The sequence below is a fragment of the Neovison vison genome, chromosome 7 (assembly GCF_020171115.1).
Source record: "Neovison vison isolate M4711 chromosome 7, ASM_NN_V1, whole genome shotgun sequence".
Lineage (NCBI taxonomy): Eukaryota > Metazoa > Chordata > Mammalia > Carnivora > Mustelidae > Neogale > Neogale vison.
This window is the reverse complement of record NC_058097.1, coordinates 180,568,601-180,594,321: the sequence shown is the minus strand read 5'-3', so window position 1 is coordinate 180,594,321 and position 25,721 is coordinate 180,568,601. Positions and strand designations below refer to the sequence as shown.

Genomic DNA, 25,721 nt, shown 5'->3' with positions numbered 1-25,721 from the left:
GGTCAGGGTCAAGGTCTGGGTCAGGGTTAGGGTCTGGGTCCGGGTCAGGGTGAGGCTCGGTGAGGCTCCACTGGCACAGGGGCAGCAGGCTTAAGGGAACCTGACAAGGGGTGGTTGAGTCCCCTGCGGCTGCCCCTGGGGCTGACAGAGAGGAAGAGGAGGGAGTGGACCCCCCCACACACACGAAGAGAGAGGGCGGGGCTGTCAGGAGCTCGGGCCCCAAACAAGGGCGAACGGCCACCGGCCACTGCACACAGAGGGGGATGAGGAAGGAAGGCTGCACCTCTCTTTCCTTCCACCCGCTGCTCATCTGTTGGCACATTTCCTTCCGGATTCCTCCTGGGGACCACAGGACTGGGAGCTATCGCAGTCCCAGTCCCGGGCACAAATCCCGACGGGGAAGGGCGGAGGGAGGCTCTGCAGTGGGGCCAATGGGGAACACCCGGAACCAAGCACAGCTTTACGTCCCCTCTGAGGTGAACATCACCACTCTCTTCTACATGGTCGACGGAGACTGGCATCGCCCAGGCATTCGTCCAAGTTCCCATAGCTTGTTAGTGATGAAGCCAGGGCGAGCACCTGGACCCCCTGACGCCCCTTCCCACGCTTGCTTGCTTCTGGCTCCTCAGCCCTGCCCCCAGCAGCTGACTTGGGAGGGAGCCTCTTGGTTCCTTTCTCTCCTGGATTCTTCCTGGGACCCACGGCACCAGGGTGGAAAGGGCTGCCGTTCTGGCAGGAAAATAAATTTTGCAAAGTGTAGATTGGAACTTAGTGGGCAGGGATGGGGGTGTTCCGTTTCAGGCTTTTTTGGAGTGGCAGGAAAATGGGGGCCGTGGGGGGCAGGGCTGCGCTTTCGGTGGGCCCCCGCTGACCACAGGTGTTTCTGATGGAGTCCTTGGTTATGTGCCAGTCAGGGTCCTTAGTGCTCACACCGTCATAACCCTCAGAGGAAGGTATTATTATTTTCATTTTCCGGCTCCCAAACAGAAGGACCGAGAGGTTACATACTTGTTAGAGGTAGAGATAGGATTCCAAAGCAAGATTGGATACAAGGGCCAAGTTCCTTCCTTATCCCAACGGTTGCCCTGCAGGGGCCTGCAAGCTGATTTTGATCCATTTGGACCCCAAATACTTTGTGAAAAAATGAAATCAGCAGCCAACATCTTAAAATTGTATGCTTTCCCGTAAAAACCTGAATTTCTGACTTTTAGTAAAAAGTAGAAGATTGGAAACCCTGGGCCCATATTCTCATGTGGTCATGGTTGGCTGAAGCTGAGTGACAGCTGCCACCTTTAAACCAGACATTTGCTCTCACTTGGCCACAGTCCTCACCACTCCCTCTCACCCCAACACCGAGGCTGCAAACCAGTGGCCACTCCTTCCCTGCCTGTGCCATGGTTCCTTACATTCAGGCTACCTCAATTATTTGTGTTGCCTGCTTGACTCCAGAAGGCACCTGGGTTTGTGTCTCCAAAGGACCCCCATGGCTTGCGGATGGTACACGATGATCCTACTGGGGTGAGAGAAGCAAATATTTGACCTTCTGTTACTGTGTCTGATCCCCTTCATCCTTGATGTTTATCTTCATGTTTTATAGTACACTTAATACATTAACACAATGGCCATGGCTGTATTCTAGAAATGAGTTTCATATGCATCTCTTGGAGGTATTGCTCAGAACATTTTTCTGATGGGGCCCTGAGACAGAAATGTTTGAAGACCACTGCTCTTCAAGACCGATTGTACAGTAGCTGTGAGACATTGTGAAAACCCCTTTGAGTTTCTAGGTCTAGATTTTTTTTTTTCCACCTGGAAAATGGAAGTATTGTTACTGTCTCCCTTGAAGGGCTGTTTTGACATTCTAACCGCCCCGCAAACTGTCAAGTGCTGGGCAATAAACGCAGAGGGCCACCCAGAGAGAAGCCACTCAATGGCTGTTCTTCTTATCTTAATGTTGACCTGGAAGGGGGACTGGAAGTTTCCCTGCGGGGGGCTGAGTCATAAAGATGGGCTGTTGGCTGGCCCTGTCCAACCCCCGCTCCCCCCCCCCCCCCCGCAACCAAACACACACAGCAACAAGGATTGATTTCCAGGTTCATTAGCACTGATGATACGCTCCGGGGGAGGAGAACCGCTCTACTCTCATTAAAGAGAAGCAGCTGCCCCATTTCTCCTCACCTTCCTCTCTCCTCCAGCCTCCACCTGCTAGCCCAGAAAGACTTTTTCTCATTTCCTTCAACCCCAGGGACCTCCTTTGTCCTTGGGCTCCCTCTTGCTTGGGGGAGTGTATGCCTTTAAAGGAGAACACAGAAACGCAGGCAGAGGTGTCTGCGGAGTGTCTGGCCCAGGGCGGTCCTATCGATGCTCCCTCCCACCAGAAGGGAAGAAAAGAACTTGAGATGGGGCTCCTCACAGCCCCCTGAGGGCAGCTCCGCCTGAGATGGGGCCTGGGCCTCCTGGGGGCTGAGCCCTTTGGTGGACTTAGGGGGTTAGGGAGACCCCGAACATGGAGTCAATCTCTGGGACAGGATGCTTCCACACACACTTACTCATTTCCTTCCAACACCAAGGATGAGGGCTGAATTGTTCAAATCCCCGAAGTGCAGAGACGGACCATTAGTCAGGACCACAGGCCAGTAAGCCGCAGAGCATGGAAGAACATCACACTCTTGTTTCAGCTTGGGTCTTGGGGCTGAGCTTTGTTCTCAGCAGGAGGTCCGCTTAAAGTTCCCTCCCTCTGCCCCCTCCTCCACTTAAGCACTCTCTCTCTCTTTCTCAAATAAATAGATCTTTAAAAAAAACATGAGAGAGACTGATAGTCATTTAAATAGCTTTAAAAAATACAAGACTACATGGGCTGTAAAATACTACCTCCTTGGGAGATCCTGTCTGAAGCCAAGTCTTTTCCTAGGTCCTGTTACAACATGTGTGCCTGCAATCTTCTCATACCTGAGCAGAAGTCATTCATTCCACAAATGAACCTGTGAAAATTCATTTATTGAATGTCTCCCATGTGTCAGGCCCTGTGCTGGGCGGTGTGAGGATATGAGATGAGACTGACTAGGATCTTTCCCTCACTGAGTCCTCAAGTCATTAAGAGAGAGAAAAGACACAAAGAAATGAACTTCTACGAAGAAAGGAAGAAAGGGAGAGCACTGTGGGCAGGGACAATGGCCCGAGCAAGGACCTAGAAGGGGGAAACTAACACACACGGGAAAGGGGAAGAGCCTCTTGGGCTCACAGAGCTCCAGGGAACAAAGAAACAGAGAAAGTAGGTCCCAGCAGGGAGGAATCCCCTCTCTCTGCCCCCCCAGTTTAGCCCTCACTCCTGTAGATAGGGAGATGTATACGTAAGCCAGAAATGGGTCTCAGGAGAGCCCAATGGTCAACAGCAAGAGTTAAATGTTGGTAAATCAAAACCCAAAGAATGACCCAAACTTAGGGAATTGCCAAGCCCTGGCCATAGTTGAAGAGGTGAGACGTCCAGCTCTGGGAGAGCTTGGCAATGGGCGGGAGGAGATGAGGTGTGCTTCGCAGGCAGAACCGGAAATCATCCTAGAGGTGCGCTTTGGAGGAAGGAAAGACTTTCCTTGGTAGGAGAGCACCGCCTCGGACATTCTGAGCGGAAGGAGTTGTGTGAAGAAGGTGGAGAGGAGGGAAGGAGATGTAGCTGGGGTCTGTGAGTGCACTGAGGATCTGCTCTACCTTCCTCCCCTCTGGACAAGTGACCCAGCGGGGTGATGAAGGGTGCCCAGGTTTGGGGTGGGGGCAGATGGAGCTGGGCTGGATTAAACTCCAGCTCACCTTAACTGATTTTAAGGCACCTCTCTGAACCTCTCTCTTTTGGCTGGGTTTCCTCACTTGCAGGAAGGCCTTCCCCAGGCTTCCCTAGCAGGGCCGCTGGGAGGGTTAGAGCTTTGTGTCCGAGCACTTTGTGGGCAAGTCATAGCGAGTCCCAAGCCGCCTCGCCTTTCCACTTTGCACCCCTTGGTCTGCTTCTGGCTCAGGAGTGTGGCTCACACCCATGCACCATTTGCAGAAAGAAAAGAGAAAGCTCCTGTGGCGTGGGGAAATCTCTTGTGCTCCTGGGGAAATCTCCAGAAGCCCCTGCAGGTCACAGGCTCATTTGGAAGCACTCATTGACAAGGGGGCGGGACTTCCCTTAGGCCAATAGGGTTGGGCCCTGAGCTGGGAAGTGGGGCCTCCTCCAACCCAGGAGTGGGGGACCAGCTGCACGTCTGAGAACAGAAGGCTAGCTGCCCGGGGGTGCATGACCCCAAGCAGAGACAGTTTGCAGAATGCACTCTGGGAGCAGGATCTCAGGTAGTAGAGGAGCTCACAGATCACGAGGCTCAAGGTCCCTTTCCTTGATGGTGTCTGGGTCACTAAACCTCGAAATAAAAGGAATGAGAGAGAACAAAAACGAGATTCTGAGAGAACCTGAGCAGCTCAGAGCGGTTGGTATCAAAATCATAACATTGTCTAAAAAGTCTTTTAAAATCCATAGTCCGTGACTTTGTTTCCTCCTCTCTTCACCAGGGTGTAACAGCCTATCCCTTTTCCTTTAGTCCTCACGAGCACCCGGGCTGCTCGCGGAGACCATTTAGAGTCCTTCCTGCTACTGTTTCGTGCGGTCTGGAGGTGTCCTGCGATTGTTGCCCCTCGTGACTGTGAACGTGGTGGGCCAGGCTACCTGAGGACAGACCCAGCACTGTGCGTGGCTTCTTGAGTGTGGGCAAGCTAGGCTTGCTGGGCTTGTCCTCAATGGGTCCTAGGAGACGAGTACTAGCCCTTGGTAGGGATGGTCAACAAACAGTTTGCTCTTCTCTGTCTGGAAGAGGTCGCTGGAAAAGGGGACGATTTGTGAATCCCGCAGGATTGGATTCTTGCCATATCCTGCCATCTCATCCACGAGCAGAACACAGAATAGGGTTACGTGAAGGGAGGGGACACGCAGCTTAATGAAAAGCATGCACTCCATAATGTAAGGAGATTCCAGTATTATTGCTTTCCAGCATAGCAACAAGATATAAATAGATGCTAATAAGTAAAATTAGGTTAATTGCTGAAAAATGTACCATTCATAATAGGGTTGCATTATATAAATGTTTGCACATGTAGAAGTCCTTTAATATACATGGACTTCTATGCATTGGCATGAAAAATTGCCAGTTCTGCTACTACTCGCTGTGTGATCTCAGGGAACTCTCTTCCCCTTTCTAAGCCTCAGTTTCCTTGGCTATAAAATGAGACAACTAATTTCTTTCTTCTAATAAAGGATCAGATGAGGTAACGTGTGAAAGGGCTTTGAAAACTGGAAAGCACGATCCTTTCCTTAGGTGTTTTGTAATTATCATAACTAATCATCACAACTAATCATCCACAATAAAAATGTATTCAAGGAAATCGTAAAGACTCATTGTTTGAAATACCAAACTTCAGAACGATCCAGAAATACTAAATTCGTGGTTTTCTTTACAACAGCGTCTACAACTTGGAGGCATTTAATTTTTTTTTTTTTTATACTTTCTGATTAACAGCAACCTTGGGCCCCACCGCATCTTCGTTAGGGACTGCACAGCAGTTTGTGGATTGTTTCAGACAGAAATCTGGATGGCCCAGGTTCTTGGGTTAAGGTAGCTCCCTTTATGAATGTAGTTTCTGGGTAAACATGAAAACCGGATTAAATCAGGCACTTCATTGTGGATAAGGAAAAATCAACGCCCTGTGGGATGAACTGTTTATAGTCTTCCTACAGAAATGGATGCACTGTTTATACCTGAGAGTTCTGCTCTCTCAAACCATGGGCTGTTAACTTCTCACTTCAAGTTCCTTCTAGCTAGCCAGGACCCTGGAGCATCAGTCATTGTGGGTTAAAAGCAACTAATGTCAGACCCCTGCTGGCCGAATCTGGAACTGCATGGGCAAACACAATCTCCGGCTTCTATTAATGGGGTATTAGCCACAGGGGCGAGAGAGTGGAGATGCCAAGAATTCAGTGTTGCCTTGGTTTATTTCTAGATGTCACTATACATCAAAATGTGTGCCAAAACGGGAGCAAGAAGAAGGGTCGAACTTGGCTTACAATGGAGAACAATGGCTCTTGAGGGGAAAACGGGGATGATAATCTCCCTTCAGGGCAGTTTGGAGCTTGAATCTGTCCCACCAGCTCACCCTCCATTGCTAAGAGCATGTAGGATGTTGCACTGTTCTTCATGATGCTTCCAAACTCATTGTTGGTTGCATGTTCTAACCTCCAGTGGGGCAGAAGCTTTCTCCCCAGCTTTTTTATTCTGTCTCTCAAAAGCAAGGAGGAAGGACTCTGAAGGTCAAGGTCAAAATGGAGTGTTCAACCATATTCATAATGGGACCACTCGAATGGGAATCTGCAGGTATAAGGACTGCCTAGAATTACAATGTTTTTCCTTCTCGTGGTCTGAGCTCCCTCCTGTTCTTTCTTGAAACTGAAATAAAACAGGGCCCGCCTCTGCACGGAAAATGGAGTCCAGGCTAAGGGAAGCACAGAGCGACCTGGGGAGGGGCAGAAGAAACCCAAACAAAACGAGAATTTCAGATGAAGCGAGCACAGCTCTTGCTTTGAAGAAGAGGATCTTCCTTAGAGTTCCTGGTTGGTAGAAATCAGAGCAGGAATGAAGAACCCATTTTGGAGGAACAGAGGTTGAAGAGTGGCAAAGTGGCTGAGGGCCTGCTCCACTCCCAGCTTCGTGGTTTGGGCTGCAGTGAGTGGGTAAACCCCAGGGGGCAAGCCGCAGGGTGGGGGTGGGGTGGGAGCCACGAGGGATGGGGAAAGTCCTTCCACTTTTCTCTGCTTTAGCACGGTCGAGAAGATGAACTCTTCTTCCTTCTTCCTCTCATGGGAGACAGCTCCAAGGAGGGTTTCCAATGGTCAAGAGTCAGAGCCTTAATTCATCTGGTCCACCCTCTGGCCCCATGACTTGAAGGTCACAGGAAGAAGACAGGGTTGCAGTGTATCTTGATATCTGCAGGTTACAGAGTATCTTGCAGACAAGCCTTAACTCATCTGGTCCACCCTCTGGCCCCATGACTTGAAGGTCACAGGAAGAAGACAGGGTTGCAGTGTATCTTGATATCTGCAGGTTGCAGAGTATCTTGCAGTCAAGCCCCTCAATCCCTTCCTGTTCAGGGCTTGTGCCTCTTTGGTTTGGCTTGAGTGATGCAAATCCACTCTTCCCAATAAAACAAAATCATCATCTCATTAGCATCCCAAGAATGTTCTCTGATTGCAGGAAGGAAAGCTGTGATTGCCAATCTAAACACGGAGGACTTGGTGATTTTCAAAAGCACTGTTGGCTGCATTGAGCGGGCAGTGAGAAACCCACCTTCAATTTTCTGTGGAGTGTTCTTCTATACAGATGGACTCTAAGATACTTAGCTATTATCCTGTTGATGAATACTTAGGTCATTACCACATTTTCGCCATTAGAAACAATGCTACGTGAACATTCTTATGCAAAAAGCTTTATATGTGTGTCATATTTCTTTGCTAGAGAAATATGGAAATGGGATTGGATACCACCAAATTTCCTTCCAAAAATTCTTTTTTATACTTCATCATTCAATTTGTTATAATAATGCTAATATTGATCATAACTATTTTATTTCTTGAGGGCTTACTACGTACCAGGCACTGTATTAAGTGCTTTTCATGCATTATCTTATTTGATCATCTCAACAACTCAGTATGGCAGGTTCTATTCTTAACATCCCCATTATAGAGATGGGGAAATGGAGACACCAGGCATATAAGTTGCTCATTTAAAGTGACTTGGGGCTCCTGGGTGCTACAGTCTGTGAAGCATTCAACTCTTGGTTTCGGCTCAGGTTGCGATAGAGCCCTGCACTGGGCTCTGCGCTTCATATCAAGTTTGCTTGGGATTCTCTCTCTCCTCTGCCGTTGGCTCTTGTGCTCTCTCTTTCTCTAAAACAAATAAATAAATCTTTTAAAGAAACAAAGGGACTTAATACATGCAAGGCCCAGACTTTCTGATCCATTATTCCACTCAAAAAAGAACCTACCTCCATTTCAGGAAGAAAAGGTTTGAGCAAAAGGCATGGTGAACTTGTCCTTGAAGAGAAGCCAATTGGAACTTTATTGGTGGAAGTGTCGCCATCTTGAGTCTTCATTGACAAATCTTTGACTTTGGTGTTGATACAAGACCTTAAGTTCAAGGTCACAGGAGGATTTCATTCCAGCTGTGCCTACAAAACCTCTTTTTCAGATGCATAATTTGATCAGTTTTGTAGCTGTTCTTTTTTTTTTAAAGATTTTATTTATTTATTTGTCAGAGAGAGAGAGAGAGAGGGAGAGCAAGCACAGGCAGACAGAGTGGCAGGCAGAGGCAGAGGGAGAAGCAGGCTTCCTGTAGAGCAAGGAGCCCGATGTGGGACTCGATCCCAGGACACTGGGATCACGACCTGACCCGAAGGCAGCTGCTTAACCAACTGAGCCACCCAGGCATCCCAGTTTTGTAGCTGTTCTATTTAACTTCCCCCAAACAGCTGGTTGACATGGTTTTCTCCTCCGTTACATTAACTGGCTGCCTTGGTGTTCTGCTGTTTCAGGCTGAGAGTACATGAAATCAGATGGTGGGTAAATCCAGTTCAAGGCCATAGGTGTTGTGCATTCCTAGAAACAGAAGCCCTCCATAGTATGAAATGTCACGGAGAGAACTGGGGACCCCTAGGGAGATGGCTTCTTCCAGACACGCCTGTGACCACAAGCTCCTCTGAATGATCAGCCTTCTCCCTGGGACAGAAAGGGTCAGAGTGGGCTAAGGGAAGGGGTGAGAAGGAGGAGGTGGAGGGAAGACAGCTGTCCGGCAAGTGGGGATATTTATTCCTTACCATTGCTAAATACTCTTGTTACATTTCAGTAGATCTATTCATCTCCTAAGAAGATACCACCTGTGTCCCCTCTTCTCTCGGAAGGGCATGAGCTCTGTCCTAAACGGCCCGCAACCACATGGAGGGAGTCATACACACTTTCTATATAAGGAACGGGGTCATGAGTAAATCAGCAGCCTGATGATACGCTCACATATGCACACTTAAGCATTCTGTGGGGTCATGCGTCTGGGGTTGTAGAAACCTCACTACAGCTGGAGTGAGGTAGAAAACAGCACTTCTGAGAACTCCTTTCAGGGAGACAGTTGCATGGAGTTGGAAGAAATACGTTGCCAGCCATTTGGAAGTGGGTGGGGGTGGGAACCTCCAGGAGGGGATTCGGGAATGAGAACAGATGGTCACTCACTGGTCTTTTCTAAAAAGAGGGTCAGGGCTTTTGCTTCTGAGTGTTGTGTGCAGGTGGGGGGCGTGGCCTCCAGTGGGTATATATATATATATATATATAAATACCTACAGTTCCCTCGGGTATGATACACACCCCCTCTTGTGGGCGCGTCCTGGCGCCATGCGGCTGCCACCGCCCGGAAGCCAGAGAAGGCATCTGAAAATGCTGCACAGTCAACTCTGTTAGAGGCCAGGCACAAACTCCCAATTTTCAGGGACTTTATACCTCAGGAAATGGATGTGACTGTTCAGCTGGATTGAAGAGGCCTGCCAACACACAAGGCTTCCCGAGCACCTTCCCCCTGGGGCTGGTGCTCTGTGGGGCCAGATGTCTTAGGCAGGCAGACCGGTGCCGCCCTCACTTGCCACGACTGTCCCCTCAGGATGTGAGGGTTGGGGGGGCAGGGGTGGAGGAAGAGATCCAGAGAGAGACAAACACAGCTTGTCAGGGCAGCACCCCACATTCCGGAAAGGGCAGCTCTCACAGGAAAGATTCACTTGCGGTGAAGGCTCATGTCTGTGCAAGCCCTGAGACGAGAAACCCCAGCCCATGGAAAGCGTGCTTCCATTTAGTATCAAAGAAGGAAGCTTGGGGTGTCTTCCAGAATGTTCTAAAGTGGGCTCTTGGGTCACGAACCAGAATTTCTCTTCGGGGAGAGAGTGGCCAAACCTGGATACGAACTCGGGTCCCACAGAAGCCATATGACCTCAGGCAAGTCATTCATTCTCTTTCGATCTCAGTTTCCTCGCCAGTGAGATGAGGTCTTTGGGACGCCTCTCCGAATCTGGGTTTTCTGTCACTGTTACAGGGAACACTAGGAAACCATACCCTGTCCCCTCCCTGACATTCCCTGGTGCTCAGGAGCATATTCAAAGGTCAGAGGAGTCACGGGGAAGAAACCAGCTCAACTCTGGGTGGCCTCCCGGTTCACTTTCCAGATCGTTTGACTACAGCTCATCGTCTCACGGCTCATGTGCATTTGTGGGCTCCGTCTGCCCAGGCTGCTTTAACCAAACACCGTATACTGGACGGCTTGTCAACAAAGGTTGACTCCTCACAGTTCTGGAGACTGGAAGTCCGACGTCATAGGTTCTGGTAAGGGCCTCCCCCAGGCGGCAGCCTGCTGATTTGGAAGGGAGCCAACTCCCTGGGGTCCCTTTTCTAAGGGCACTGATCCCATTCATCAAGTTTCCACCTTTATGACCTAATTATTCCACAAATATCCCCCAATACTGTCACTCTGGGGGTGAGAGTGGCAACACGTGAATTTGGGGGTGCACGAATGTTCCCTAAAGCATTTGGGGAATTGCTGCTCTCCATCAAGTCTGTGTATGTATGAGACCAGTTCTGCTGGCATAGACCCAGCACGTGCACATGTGTGTGCACACACGTTTCACCCGTGGACACACACATCACACATGTGTGTGTGCACAGATGCACACACACACACACACACACACACACATGGTCATGGTGAAGAAGAAGGAAGAAGAGTCGGGTTTTCTTTGAGGAAGCCTGTTTCCATTCCACTGTCACCTCTCCCTTCGCTGAGCTCTCACAGCATTAGAGCTGGCGGAGGTGGAGAGATTCTCCAATCCAGCGGCCTCCACCCCCCATTTAAGGAGCATTTAGATGGGGAAGCTGACCTGCCACATGCTGCCCAGGTTGTTAATGGCACGGGGGTGATTAGCAGCTGGGTTTCCCAGCCCCTGTCCCCCTTCTCCTAGGAAGAGCAGGTGGATTTCAGTAGCCCCACGTGCTTCGGACACTCAGGTGGGCGTCGATGTAGCTAAGGGCGGCTCCCAGTTTTCTGCATCGAGACATAATCTCCGGAATGACTCTGGAAATGAATGCTGTCGAGATGGGAGTCACGAGTCCACAAGTACTTCTCCAGCATCTATTCCGCAGCGGGCAATTTCGTCAGCATCGGGGATATGGCAGGGAACAAACAGCACAACCTTCAAAAAGTCACAGCCAGTAGCTGTATGAACGAATGCATGCATATGACTGATACGGACGTGGAATTGGGTGGGTGCGGGAGCGAGGGCTGCGAAGGAGCCGCGTGGAGAAGCCAGTGCGGGCAACCTAAGGGCAGGCTCCAGCTTCCAAGACGGCTCCATTTGGACCCATGATGGCCGTCACAAGAAGTAGCAATCACAGGCTGCTGCTCACCAGGTTCACGTGCTGTTCTGAGCCCAGTAGATCCAGCTGCTCGCGGAACCCCTGAGTTAGTTCAAGGCGGAGCTGGTACCAGAACCGGGGCTGTCTGCTTCTAGAACCCAGTATCAAGAGCAAGCTCATTTTCCAAAGACCACACACTGCTTTTTCCTAGAGATTCGACACCGGGGTTACGTGGTTTGTAATGTTAACAATTTCTCCCTAACAATTTTGGCTGAATTTTACCTTTCGCTTCATTCCATCGCTGGTCGGTCTGCCTTCCAAAGACCCTTCCCCTCCCCAATAACACACACAAAATCCATCAGGTCCTATTATCTGACACTAGTTGTATTTAAACCTCACGAGGGAGAAAAGTGTGTTTTTACGCGTGGAGATTCTGTTTTTCCTTTCTGTTCTTTCCCGGGGCAGGTGGGGGGAGGGGCGAATCTCAAAGCTTTTTCTGAACTTAGACATCGTTGTGAGTTTGGAGCCGAGTTGGCAGAGGACATGGATAAACACACCTTATTTGTTTTCTGTGGAAGGGTCTCAGCTGGTTTTCCTCCCCAAATGAATTCTCTCATCCTTGAAGAATGACCCAAGCAGAGAAATTTCCCAAACATCTGAAATCTGAGAATTTGCGTCTGGAATCCACGAGGCTCATGGTTTCCAGATGGAGAGGCCGGAAGGAGAGGAGGTGGAGGCGGGGAGGAAGGAGGGTGGGCGGATAAAAGGCAGGGGAAGCCTGAACTCTGGATCACTTCTGACGGCCTTGTGAACCGGGCCCAGGTTCCTACTTGCTCCGCCAACTTCGCCGTTTGACGATGTGCCAGGCCCTAAGGAAGGCAGCAGTCTGCACGTCCTCGTGAGACTGCTCCTGTGATTATTAGGAAGGAAGTCATCGTGACATTGTCTTTTCTGAGGGAAGCAACTGACCTCGTAGCACAGTATAAAAGCAAGCTTATGGCTTGGCTATCAGGAGGAGCACAGATACTCCAGATGGGTTTTCTCACCATCCCAGAAATGGCGAAAGGCAGATACTCCTTAGAAATTTTGGCTTCTTTACACCACGAAACCATGTGCAGCAACGGACCCCAGGTGACCTAATTCTTCCTTCTGTCCTTCTGTCCTTCTGCCAGAGGTGGGGAAGGGGCCATAACAGGAAACCTGGGTTTGAGTAAAACAACAGGCAAGTATAGTTTGGTCATTAGTGCGTGATGTATGATCTCAGAAGGAATGCCCTTGTTTGACCAGACAGGCCAGTATTTTCTAGGGAAAATAGGTAAGAACCACCTGTTTATCAAATGGGAAATTGGTTTAAGTGCTGAAAAAAACATGTTTTTAATTTTATTATTTTTTAAAGATTTTATTTATTTATTTGACAGACAGAGATCACAAGCAGGCAGAGAGGCAGGCAGAGAGAGAGGAGGAAGCCGGCTCCGGCTGAGCAGAGAGCCCGATGCGGGGCTCAATCCCAGGACCCCAGGATTATAGCCTGAGCCTGAGCCTGAGGCAGAGGATTCAACGCACTGAGCCACCCAGGTGCCCCTCCATTTTTATTGCTAAGTAATGGTTTCTTTATCATCCCCTTCACCTGCTAGCACTCCACTGGTGTTCCCACCACAACCGCCACTGCCACCAAGCCGAAGAGCCATCTTCTTCCTCTGTCATGGTTCTTCCCATTTGGAATAGGCTGAGTTGGATACCAGGATATAGCCACCCACCGGGGTCCAGAAGGTCCCGGAAGGCCGAATGTGTGGGGAGAAACCACACAGAGAAAAATTATTTCCTAACTGTGCCTGTAATCTCTAGATGTCCTAATCAAAACGGCGAGGCAGCAAAGAGCCAGAGAACCACACTTGGACTCAGCGTTTTCAAGAGCCAAGCGAAGTATTCAAGCTCTCCCCTTAATCTGGTCTCCTGGGATGTGTCAATGTCTAACTCCACTCTGGCTTGGGGGAAAACACAAGCAGCGCTCAGCCCATCCTGTAATGGCGTAACTTCCCCAGACCCCTCATTTCACCCGGAGGTAGGAAGGGATACTGCCTGCTTCCACAAGCCGAGCAGGGCCCAGAATTTATGAACTTCTTCAGAGTATGATGTGAATCTGGGGTCCAAGCCTGGCATTATAACATCGGGAAAAGGTGGACAATTTTCCTCCCCACTGCTCGTCCTATTGCTGATTGTACTATTCAGAAGTGAAATACGATTTAATCCCTTCCGTGCTAATGGTGTTACAAAGTATTGGGTGCATTGTAGTCATAAATATTAAAGTAAAAGGAAGAGAAAAGCAGAAAGAGGCAGGAAGGAAAGAAAGAAAAAGTAGCAAACGACAAAACTCATCATTGCCACCAGCAAAAGATGGATAGGCACGGAAAAATCTTTGCCTGGATAACAAATGGAATGCAGCTAACTTAGATCATTTCTATATGGAATCAATGTGGCACGTGCTTTTACAATTATGCGGTGTTGACAGCAGAGCATCATGGGAGAAAGGATGGTTCCAGTCGCATGCTTCTGGATTTCTTTATCTTAGGGTCATCAGAGCAGAGCCAGGTTGCCACAAAGTGCTCAGTGATCCATGGGAAATGAATCATGTCTTCATTCCAGGGCTTAATATATGCATTACATCACTATTAGAAGCAAGTGACTCTGTGGTTGATGGCTCCGGCGTGGATTAAGGTCAAAAGTGGCCCTGGAGACTAAATTCCCTAGAGAGGGCTCGCCACACAACTCTGTGTGCCCTTTGCTTCTGAGTTTTGTTCTCCTAGCAACAACTACGAAACACCAGCTTCCCAGGCTTGTATTATGGCTAAGTAAGCTTTATTCTTCCTGCAGCAAAGAACCGGAGAAACACAAGGGAGAGTTTGTTATTACAGGTTCAATTGCGTTTTACCCAACTTGTGATGAAGGTCCAGTTTCTGTTTCTTATACTCCTAATTTTGTTGTAATGACTATTGCTTGAAATAAATGGGCAATTGACAGGCCTTAGAGATAACAGGGATGCTTAAGTGATCTTTATAGTAGCAGTATTTGTTGTAACAGAATCTGACCTGTATCCTGGTTATTAGTTTTATTCATCACGTTGGAAGCTTGGCACTTCCATTGTTCATGCCATTATATGCAAAGCACTGTAGCATGAAAGTCACTTAGAAAGCTACGAGAAAACCTCTCTAAACATAAGAGGCTCAAGGAACAATAAAACCTCAGGTAGGGGGATGTTTTGTTTTGTTTAGCTATGTGCTCTGGACGGTCAGAGGTGTATTGCTTTTCACCCCTAAAAGGTATTTGTTTTGTGTTGTTTTCTACCATTTGTGATAGAAACAATTCTACAATGTTTGATATGCAAATTCTTGCCTTATTCTGAGCATTGTTTCATTTCTTTAGGTGCGATGCTCCGGGTCATCATTCTGGATGTGGTTAACCTGATTAACCTGTCCTGTAATGCCCCGTTAGGAGCTGAGCTGCGTGCACTGTTTGGGGCACTAAATGCTTCCCTAAAGACCGTGCTTTTTGAACTCTTCGGTATACATACAATTTTTTGTTGCTCTTTTTCTTTCTTGACGTGAGTTGCCTCTAGAGGTCTGTTCCCCATGCTTGACGTTTCCATCGGCTGTAGGCTTGGAAACTGTCAAACACATAGAATTAGGTGTGGTGCGGGAGTAGTTTCTGAGGAGCGGCTCGTGGGGGAGACGTATGGACTTCCTCCTCTGGATGCGCTTCATGGTGTTTGTCTCGGCCGGACAGAGCCTGGTGCTCGCTTTTGAATGGGTCTAGAAGAGGCGCCAGAGTTTTCCGGTTTCGGCTCAAATACTTGTCAAAGCGCTTGTTTGGTTTCCGGTTATGGAGATAAGGTGAAGTGAGGCTCACGGGTGGCTGAGTTCCTGAGTCCCTGAACTGGTGTGAGGTTTTTTTTTTTTAAGATTTTATTTATTTGACAGACAGAGATTACAAGTAGGCAGAGAGGAAGGCCGAGAGAGGAGGAAGCAGGCTTTCTGCTGAGTTAAGAGCCTGATGTGGGGCTCGATCCCAGGACCCTGGGATCATGACCTGAGCCGAAGACAGAGGCTTTAACCCACTGAGCCACCCAGTGGCCCCTGGTGTGAGGCTTTGAGGCGCGTGGTCCACGATGAGCTGTGGCCATGATGGCTACACTCGGTAACTGGACTGTACTCTAGGCGGGCTCCTTCCACGGGCCCCTTCCAAGAATGTGAAGCTGGCCCCATGTCAGGCTGTGGCAGATGTCTTCAAGATGTTTCATTAGATTACAGACTCAATGTCAGAGGTGGCTAACTTTCGAGATTCTGGGACTATGGCAGAAGAGGCCATGGCTTCGCCTCTCCTGGTGATTTCATTATTCATGGCCTTGGAATAAAGGGGACACAGGGACTCTAATAGTTCGCTCCCTCCCAAAGTGCAGTCACTGTACACGGTACTCTGCAGATGGCACAAAGCGAGGTCTAACAGAAAGGACGAAGTCCTCTGCCCCCGAGGCCGCGCTGTGTGTGTTTATTCACCAATCCAAGGAGGACCGCACGCGGCTGGGAAGGAGAGATTAAGAGCAGGGGTTGCAAGGCCTGTTAAGGGCCAGATTTAAATTCTGGCTTCCCGTTTATTAGGATGTGACCTTGGACAGAGTGTTTAACTCTGTCAATCTGATTCCCGTGCAATGAAATAGGAGATGGTCCTATCAGTGCTCTGAGAATCCAGTAAGATCACGTGAAAAGAAACTAGGCCAGCTCCTGGCCCAGAGAAAGAGCTCCCTAACTGGTGGCTAGAATTATTAACACAAGGACTTAACCCTGGAGATTGCAGTATTTAACAAGTACGGCTACGTACCCAGTGTGGCCAGTAATGGACTTCAAGCAGTCTTTTGGTTTCTTGCTTTTTGTCTGTGACATCTCCTTCTCTGATTAAGATGGGCAGCCTGGCTTTGTGCTGGGTGTAGATACCTCTGTGCCTCGTGAAGACCAGGAGAGATTCCAGACGAGCTGCAATTTCACTGTTTCAGGAGTACCAAGGAAATGGGGCCACCTGTAAGTTGGACCAGGGGAAGATCAATGGAACCAAAGAGAGAATTAGAGCTCCCAGAGGGGAAGTCCATACAATGCGAAAGGCCCAGGGTAGTGGGATGTGGTGTTGACATACTGGCACCAGGCAGGAGGGAAGAAAACCTCCAAACACATTGTGGTTTGTTAAAACACTGAGACTCCCCGGTGCCCCAGGGCTTGGCAATCCCACCCCATCAAGCAGAAGCGTCCTCGGCCACTGGGGAGGGAAGGAGGAGGGCCTAATGATGGCTCCAGGAGACAGAGAGTCTGCTGCCCTGGCTCCATCTGTGCGGCTCCCTGGCTGACCTCCAGCGACGGACTCTGCTCATCTTAGACAATTTCTCTGAAGTTCACACAGTTCTCTGGCTAGCTAATGAGGTCTGATGGAGACAAATTTATTCAAAGGTGATTCAGAGCAGGGTTCATAGACCGCAGTGCCCCGAGAGCCACCTGCTGGGTGGGGGGGCGGGGCAGGGTGGGGCCTTACATTTTGCCTCCCGTGTGTAGGACTGTTGATTCCGTGTAGCCTCTGGTCCTCATATGACCAACTGGACTGGAACAGCTTCCCTGACAGCTTGATTCTATCTCTGTATCAATCGCAGCAAGTAGATGGTTCTAATATTCCACCACGATGGTTTTGCTGGCCTACCTGTAATTTGCCCTACAAAGAGTTTTTATTTCTAGAAAATACGATAAAAATTAAAATCTGGTTAATCCAAATGGCAAAGCTTTAATGTCACTTGAAAACATCATTCAGGATCAAGTGCTCTTTAGGCTATAATCTAACGGGCTCAGTAACTTTAACCTGGGCACAGACTATTTTACTTTGAAGAGAAAATGTATCCCTAAACAACAATGATGTTACGTGTGCTTGTGTGTCCCTTCCCCATCTCCCAAGTCACTCTGGAGAAGTCAGGAGTAAACGAGTGTCCTGTATCTGATAACCAAACACCACCATCTCCGGCATTACCACAGTTAAGAGTGGAGATCATCATGAATATTTATGCCTAGCAGGTTCCTTTGTGCACAACTCTCAGAGACAAATGGTATTTCCAGTAATAGTTTATTGATTTCCAAATGCACAGGGGTGCTGAGTCCAAACATCCTGGGATAGAGGTAAATCTCTCTTACAAAATAATTTACAGTATGAAAATGATATAGTGAAACATTAACTCAAATGTGTAATTCCCTTGAAAGATCGACTGTTCCCTTGTTTACTGCGAAGGGTGAAAGGGGAAGGTGACTAAGGAGGGAATGTGACTAGGCACGGAAAAACAGGCAGAGGACAATGGGTTCGTTGGCTGTCCCCCCACCCCCCATGCAGTGTGGCCTGTCACTGTACAAAGCTGGTCAGGTCAGACTACCGTTAATCTAAATCTACTGTCCTCTCAAGGTCCTATCAAGCCAGCACAGGCTCTGTGGCATTTTTTGCACCAACATACCCACAAGTGTCTTAATTCGTTTTCCTTCTCCTGCTCTGGCACTTGCTCTGCTGTTTCTGATGTGTTCTCAGTTCCCAATGCTACTGTTCTACCAGGCAGGTCCCCTGGGCCTCCGGGTCTTAGAATGGCCTGGGGTGGGGGTTTCAGAACACTGCTAGGCAGAGGCAATAGTAATGGGATCACAACTCTCCCCTATGGACCTTCTTTCTCTCCTAAGGCTGGGCTGAGTTAATCTATAATGAGATTTGTGTTTTAAATAGAAAATTCCAGATGTGCTAGGCACACGGTAAACATGCAACCCATTTTCTTAGTACAAAGCATGTATTGGGCGGCCATTATGTGAGTATGGAATTTCGAGTATCGGCAAGGGAGTATTTTCTAGGTAGGGAAGAGGACTTCCTGTGCCCTGCCATGACCACAAGTCATAAACTCAGCAGCTGTGCCCTCAGGCCTGACCGGAGTAGGCAGACCCCCGGGTCACCAAAATGGCTGCGTCATCCAAATTTCGCAAGCCGTCAGACATCTGTCAGAGCAGGTCCGGAGTGCAAGTCCCCTCAGGGCTGCCACGTAGGCTCAGTGCTTTAGGGGCTGACGGCCTTTGCGGAGGAACTGTTCTTCTCGTTAGCACCTGGGAAGCAAGCACCGAAGCTCCGACCAGGGCTAGCAGAAATCTCTGCAGGGGCATGCAAGGTAACGAGGGGCTGCTCTGAATTCCCCATTCCCCTTAGTTCTTAAGTTGCGTGTGCACGAGCATAAATTTATGTGTGTGCATATCCACGTGCATGTGTCCATTTGTGCACATGCACATAGACTCATCGGCTATCAGCGGGAAAGTCCAGAGCCACTGGCCTCTGAGTTAACACCCCCTCAGAGAGCACAGCACCGGCTGGGCTCACAAGTGAAGGTTTCCTCTTCTGCAGGAGTACAGTGCCAGACATTTTCAGATGGACTTAGCAGAACACCCTCCGCTTTTACTATCTCTGAGAACTTCTATACTCTTGAAGGCCTAGAATCACTTTATTTATGGGGGATGGCCCCAGAAAGGAAAGGCTCCCCCAACTCCTGGGGACAGGCTCAAGTTAGCAATGTGTACTTCATGTGCCTGCTAAGGTGGAAGAGTGAGGCCACCCCGAGGCCATCTCTGAGCCCAAACGGTGGCCATGAAGTGCAACTTCAAAAGAGAATCCAGAGTCAGTGGGATTCTGGCTATGGATAGTCAGACTGCAGTGGGGGACCCGGAAGCCCTTTCCTCCCTCCTTCCTGTGGATGTCCTACAGCCCACCACAAAGTGAGGGAGAGCTCTAGTACTTCCTCGCTGTGTAACTCGAGACAAGGGGCCCTATTACTCTACATCCGTTCTATCATCGGACAAATGGGGGCCGAGTACAGAGCCTGGATCACAGCTGGTCTTCAATACAGGTCATTTCCCCTCCTGGGCTGTCAGAGCCAAAACGCCTAAGAGAACTTCTTGGAATTGCCCTGGGTTTCACAAAATCAAAGGACAAATCCACTCTCAGCCTCTGGAGAACCCAAATTTGGAAAGCAGACAGGGACTGCTGTGAGGACCCAATCCATTCCGGAGACATTCATTACCTGCTGCCCTTGATGACTTCTCCCCGGGGATTTCTGCAAACCTAGGGCTGCAGCCAGCCAGCACACACTTCTGAGCACTCTGTTACTGTCCTGGAGGAGGGACGCCTCATCCTGCTGGGGCATAAGGCCGGCAGCACGGTCCAGCTTTGAGGGAAGCTGGTGTCACGGCAGGAAGCACCCTAGTTCTTACTGATAAATGCTGCTGGCAGGGACTCAGGAGCCTGGGCAGAAGCTGCTGCGTGATGTTTAATGCTTCCCTGGTTAAAGTTTTATCAGGTGCTGAAGACAGCAGGAGCCCATAAAAAAATCCAAAATCTTAAATAAAAGCAAAAGTGCTTTCCTTGAGGATTACGGAGATATGACAATATATTGAGACAAAGTGGCATGTACTTTTATATTTCTGTTCATATCCACTGCATAAATGCTGGGGTTTCCCAAATACTGATTTTAAGTAATAACATACAATGTAGTAGAAAGCAGCCAATGGTCTGTCCATTGTGAAGATAAGGCTGCTATTTGGAGATTAAACAATAATTATTGGGGAGAGACAAACACAAGCATCTAGATCCTAAAGTCTTCAACTTCTGGCTCTTAAACTCCTGTAAGAGTAGCCACTGATCCCTCTTCATGGGTAGTTCTGTGGGATACAGTGGGGGGCTGTAATTAGTGGTATGCCAAATTCTCCAGTCTTTGCAGGTGGATAGGTAAAGCACCAAAATTGTCTCACCCATTGGTGGGGCACCAGTTTGAGAGTAATATATATATATGTATATGTGTGTGTGTGTGTATATATATATATATTTTTTTTTTTTTTTTTTTAAACAGCCCAAAGTACTCTCAGTCCTGACATCCTAACATATTTAGTGAGCTAGAATAATCTTAACCCAGAAGCACATACGCCCGGTAGCTTCCTGGCCTCAAAGAAATAATTTCATAGCTAGCCCAGGACTGAACAATGATATAAATAGGGTTCCTGCAGTAAGTACTGTTTCTGCCTCAAAACCACGCGTGCACATGCCAGCTGGCCCTAACGCTCTGTGACAGGTACGCGGGTCGCAAGCAGGCAGGAAGACAGGGACTCTTCCCGGTGCAGGCGCCTTCAATTCCACGTCAGAGGCAACTAGAGGTCCAGGCCCTCGGTCAGCTGCTTGGATAAGTGCCAACTATACTTCTCAGAAGTGAACCCCAAAACACCACTAGAGGCAGACGAGAGGGAACATGCACCCCACCTGTAAATACGAATTCCCTGTGAAGTGTCCCGTTTTCTCTCAACTTTGTGTATGAACACTCGATTTCATGATGTAGCTGTTTTATCTAAAAATAAGGTTATCCCTTGACTCCAAACCAGTTAAGTAAAACTTATGTTTTCAGAAAATGCAGGCTTTTTAACTTGCAGGTTTGTATTCCCTGGTAATCACTGCTTACTTGGGAGGAGAAAACTTGGTTGTAAGGAAATGGGACTTGGGAGGGGAAAGGCTGCAAGTCCCACCGGGGCGTGTCTCTGCTCATGGTACTTAACAGGGGAGAGCCTGAGTGTGTGGGCAGGGCTGAAGGCCTGTGGTGGGTGCCACGGGAAGAGGGGTTCCAGCCGGAGGAAGAGGTGGGTATGCCAGCTGGGAGACGGGGCTTGATTCAGCAGACCAGAGTGACGAGAACTCTCCCTCTACTGCATTTAAGCCAAATGAGGCCAAGGGGGCTAGAGCGGGGGTGACAAAAACATACACTGAAAATTCCCACTTGGTAATACACATCCCAGCCTTCACATTGTAACAAGACCCAGAAAACCGGCAGAATTCACCCAAATTGTTCAGGTTCCACCAGATCCTTTAGTGACTATTTTGGAAATTCAGGCAATTTGAGTTCAGAAATACTGATTTCAACTTTTAATCAGATCTCTTTGGTCCTTTTTTTTTTTTTTAAAGTCATTTCCTTTCTACCTCTTCAATCATTTTTTTCATTTCCACAGCACTGAATTATGGATCTGAAGTGCCAGATAACCTCATGTACTAAAAATATCCCTGTATTTCGAACTTTTAACTCCTTCTCCCACCCCATCTTCACGCCACCCATCTTACTTCATGGAGCCACATTTTCACAAATGTATAACTGGACTTTTAGAGACTATCTACAGAGCCCTACTGTGCTCCCCACTGTTCCATGCTGCAATATAAATAAAGTGGGGTTTTAGTAGCAGGTAGGAAAAAAAATTCTGACTGCCCTTCAAGATTATTCCAGAACCTTCCAGCTAAAGCGATGCTGTCTGAGTATACAATATCACGGGGGCTGGCTTTCCTGAGTAAGTTCAAAGCAGCCAATGAAGGACTAGCTGAAGGACGCTTCTTAATTAACTGTTCCTGGTTGATCATAGGGTCACTTTTTCTTGACCTACCATGACGAGAGAATGAAAAGCATAGTCAGTAACAATAAAGTCGGTCATCCCTTGGAGAGATCTGTGCCTGTAGTGGACCTGGGGATGTATCCGGTGGAAGTACGGTTGTTGGTGGGCAGCTTTCACAGAACTCAGAAGCCGCTACATACACGCCGTCACATACACACGGGGGGGAAGGGATGAGTTTCCACGGGGGATGGCAAGCCTTCATGTGTCCTCTTCTTCACTGGCACCACTGCAGAGGAAAGGAGAACCAGGTGAGTTAAGACGTCACGAGATGGGAGCGGTCTCATCTACTGGCCAAAGACACAGGCTCTGTTCTCAGATTTATCTGGATCCGGGTCCTAAACCTACCACTGGTTAGCCGTTGGCCATGGGCAAGTTACTTAGCTTCTCTAAGTTCTGGTTTCTTTATTTGACTATAGGGATAATTCTGATAATTTTGATCTACTTGCTAGGGTCACTGGAGGATTAACTCAGAGGATACATGTACAACACACAATGCCTGGCACACGGTAAGTGAGTTTATCTGTAAAGGCACAGCTGAGGGTCGTAATATTTTTAAAGCTTACTTGACAAAATAAAGAATTGGTGAAAATCAGGAGTTTGACTTCCCCTTAGCCTTAAACCCTCTACTGTCAGCAGAGAAAACCAGGAGAAGCTATGGCTTGGCACTCCCAACAGAGCTTCTCACTTGGAATCAAGCCAGGGTTTCAGTTCCTGCCCAGGGACAATCACAGGGTTCAAATGTCGCCTCTTTAGAGAAGGTATTCTAAGTAGGATTCCCTGGTTATTCTCCATTTTATTTCGTTCATCGTCCTTATCACACCCTATATACATTCTTTGCTATTTACCCTCCCCTCTACCTACAACTAGAGCGTAAAACACTACCAACACTGTTTATTAGCACCAGCACTAGGATTAATAGAGAAGTATTAGTGTTACTGGTAAAAGTGTTCAATAAATCGTTATTTTCAAAAAGGGTTTGATTTTGAGAAATCAAAACAGGAAGGGAGGGAAGGAAGGAGCTGAAAGGAATAGTCCGTCATTATTGCTCTGGCCAGGACCTCAGGTGCCTAAGCTCAGAACCTCCCTGGCTTGGTCCTGCTGATCCAGGGACTGGGGTGGGGAAAAAGCAGGGCCAGATGGGGATGCGGCAGAAGCGAGCACACTGAGAAGGACGAATGTAGCAAACTTGCCCAGTTTCTCCTCCTCCACTTCTAGAGGCCCCCGTCCTTCAAAGAGAGCCAGCTTGGTCAAGTGTCTACGGCGTGCTGGGGACACTGAGCTAAGCGCCCCTCACCACGACCCCAGGATGTAGGGACTGGTGTTGTTATCCCCACTTTGCAGAGGAAGAAAGTAAAGCGGAGAGAGAAAACCCTTGGTCACCAGTGAAGTCTGTGCCCTTAACACTCAAGGATGAGTTCTGGCTGCATAAAGTCTGAAGTAATCAAGTGCGGGTGTTTGGAAGAGAGGAGAAGTCTTCCTCTGGGAGAGATAAGAGCTGGAGAAGAGGGAAGGCCTGGGGTGTATTGGCTCCCAGTGATGACCTAGAAATTTTTTATCTCACGAGGGATTATCTCTGTCTATATAAAATCTGTTTTTTTGCATCCATTTGGGAGAGACTTTAAGGGAACATATCCTAGGCAACAGACTTGTAGTACTTCCACTAAGGGCGAAAACATTTCAAGACACAGAGGCTGAAATGAATGTAAGTGTACTCCAGCAGCCAAAAGAACCAACTCAGCAACCTTCACCATCCAAAACTCTGCCCTATTTCCATTCCCTCTTCCTGCCTGTTGTCCAACCACAGGATGAAGGGTGCATGCTGGGAAGGGCTGGACAGTAGACTGTCATTTAAAAAAGCAGTGTTTGGTGGCATCTGTCCCAAAGGGAACAAAGGGCCTTTCATGAAAGTGTCTCACTAGAATCAAGGCACAGTTGGAACTGGCGCCATGTTCTCCCCTTTGGTATTATACCCAAAGCGAGCTCTTATTGTTCTCGTGTCAATTTTCCTGCAAATACGAGAGGTCCAGCATGATGGTTGTGCCCTTTCCTTAAGCTGTGGTTCACTTCTCAGCATTCTTGAGATGCATACTTTAAAGGGTTCATGAACCTACTTAAATTGTACATAAAATTTTGTCTGTGTGTTCCTTTGTTTGAGAAAGGCCGTAATTTTCATCATATTCACAAAAAGGTCAACAGCCCTTCCCCCCAAACTGAGTATAATAAAGTTGAGAATAAATTAAGTGCTTTCCTAGTTGCTAGGTTCTCTACTCTAAGACTTGTGCATTGGCTTGGGGAAAAGATCAGGAGTCCTGATTGATAAAATCTTTTCTCATGACCCTCAAAGAGATCTGTTCTTGGGTCTGATACAGTTCATCTCATGGTTTAAAAGCATGAGATCTTGTGATTAGGCACATCACTGATTCTTTCATTTGCTAAACATTTATTGACTGTCTACTATGTGTTATGCATGATGCTAGGCACAACAATGAATGATGGACACAGCAGTTGCCCTCATAGACTTTACAGCCTAGTAGGGGATGGGAGAGAGAGGTGGAGGAGCAGGGAGAGAGGGAAGGAGAGAGGGAAGAGGAAAGAAATGGTGGGGGAGAGAATATTCTCCCACAATTAGCATCTTCAAATACAGCACATTCATTTTCCTAATTAACTAGCAAACTGTTTTTCACAATAATGAAGAAGAAAAAGGATCTTAAGTGAATGGATTAACACGGAACTTTGGTCACCCTGTGTGTGGTCTCTTCCTGGAGGGTTACACAATGTAATTAGTATGAGATAGCATCTCCTGAATGCTTCTTCACTTTGTATATAAGCTGGTCTGTGTTCTTAAGATTTTATTTTAAATAGTCTATAAAAAGTCTTTACTTTGTCCAAGGGAAGTAACAGCCTTCTACCCCAGCCACTTACCATCCTCCTCTGACATATCTACCAGCCACATTTAGATTTATAATTGGATCAGTACTCAGATGTTACTGAAATTCGTTCCACTGTGTTGTTGTTGAGGTCACTGTTGCTGTTTTGAGAATGAACTAATGGTGTTAGAAAGACAGCCCATTCGTGTTAACTATACCAGAATTAAAATTACAAACTTCATTAGAAAGGGGGGGGGCACCTGGGTGGCTCAGTCACTAAGTGTCTGCCTTTGGCTCAGGTCATGATCCCAGGGTTTTGGGATTAAGCCCCACATCGGGCTTCCTGCACAGCAGGGAACCTGCTTCTCCCTCTCCCCACCCCCTTGCTTGTGCTCCCTCTCTCACTGTCTCTCTGTCAATTAAATAAATAAATATAATCTTAAAAAAAAAAAAAAAGAAAGGACAGCTCACTCTGTAGTAGGTATTTACCGACGAGAGAGGCAGTATTATCTAATGGCTCTGAGGTCACCAAGACTGAAATAGGTTCAAATCTCTGCTCTGGCACTAATGAGCTGTGAGCTGTGGAGCCTTGGGTGAGTTACTCAACCTCTCTGAGTCTCAGTTTCCTTGGGGGGTATCTGGGCATGTGTAATCTTAAGGAAATACACGTCCAGATCCTCAACTTCATATACACTCCTTCTTAAAACTGACCTTTCCAAGAACATGGCCTGCCATCTACACGTTCTCCGCAGCCACTCCCACTTTCCCACTCTCACAATCACTGTACTGCACTTCAGAAAAGAAATACACACCTCTTCCCCTCCTGAACCTTACCAGGGGACAATTTTAAAATCCTTCTAAGAGGAGTCCTATGAGAGCAGGGCA

At 48.0% G+C, this 25,721-nt stretch overlaps 1 protein-coding gene across 2 annotated transcripts in view; it reads right to left on the bottom strand.

Moving 5' to 3' along the window:
• Positions 1 to 17,582: 17,582 nt before the first annotated feature.
• The window catches only part of TRIM44 (tripartite motif containing 44), a 110,907-nt gene continuing 102,768 nt past the window's right edge, over positions 17,583 to 25,721 (bottom strand). For both annotated transcript variants that reach the window (XM_044259091.1, XM_044259092.1), the window contains one exon: positions 17,583 to 22,195. In XM_044259091.1, coding sequence (XP_044115026.1) covers positions 22,168 to 22,195 — 28 coding nt within the window. In that variant the 3' untranslated portion in view covers positions 17,583 to 22,167. The remainder of the gene's footprint in view (positions 22,196 to 25,721) is intronic.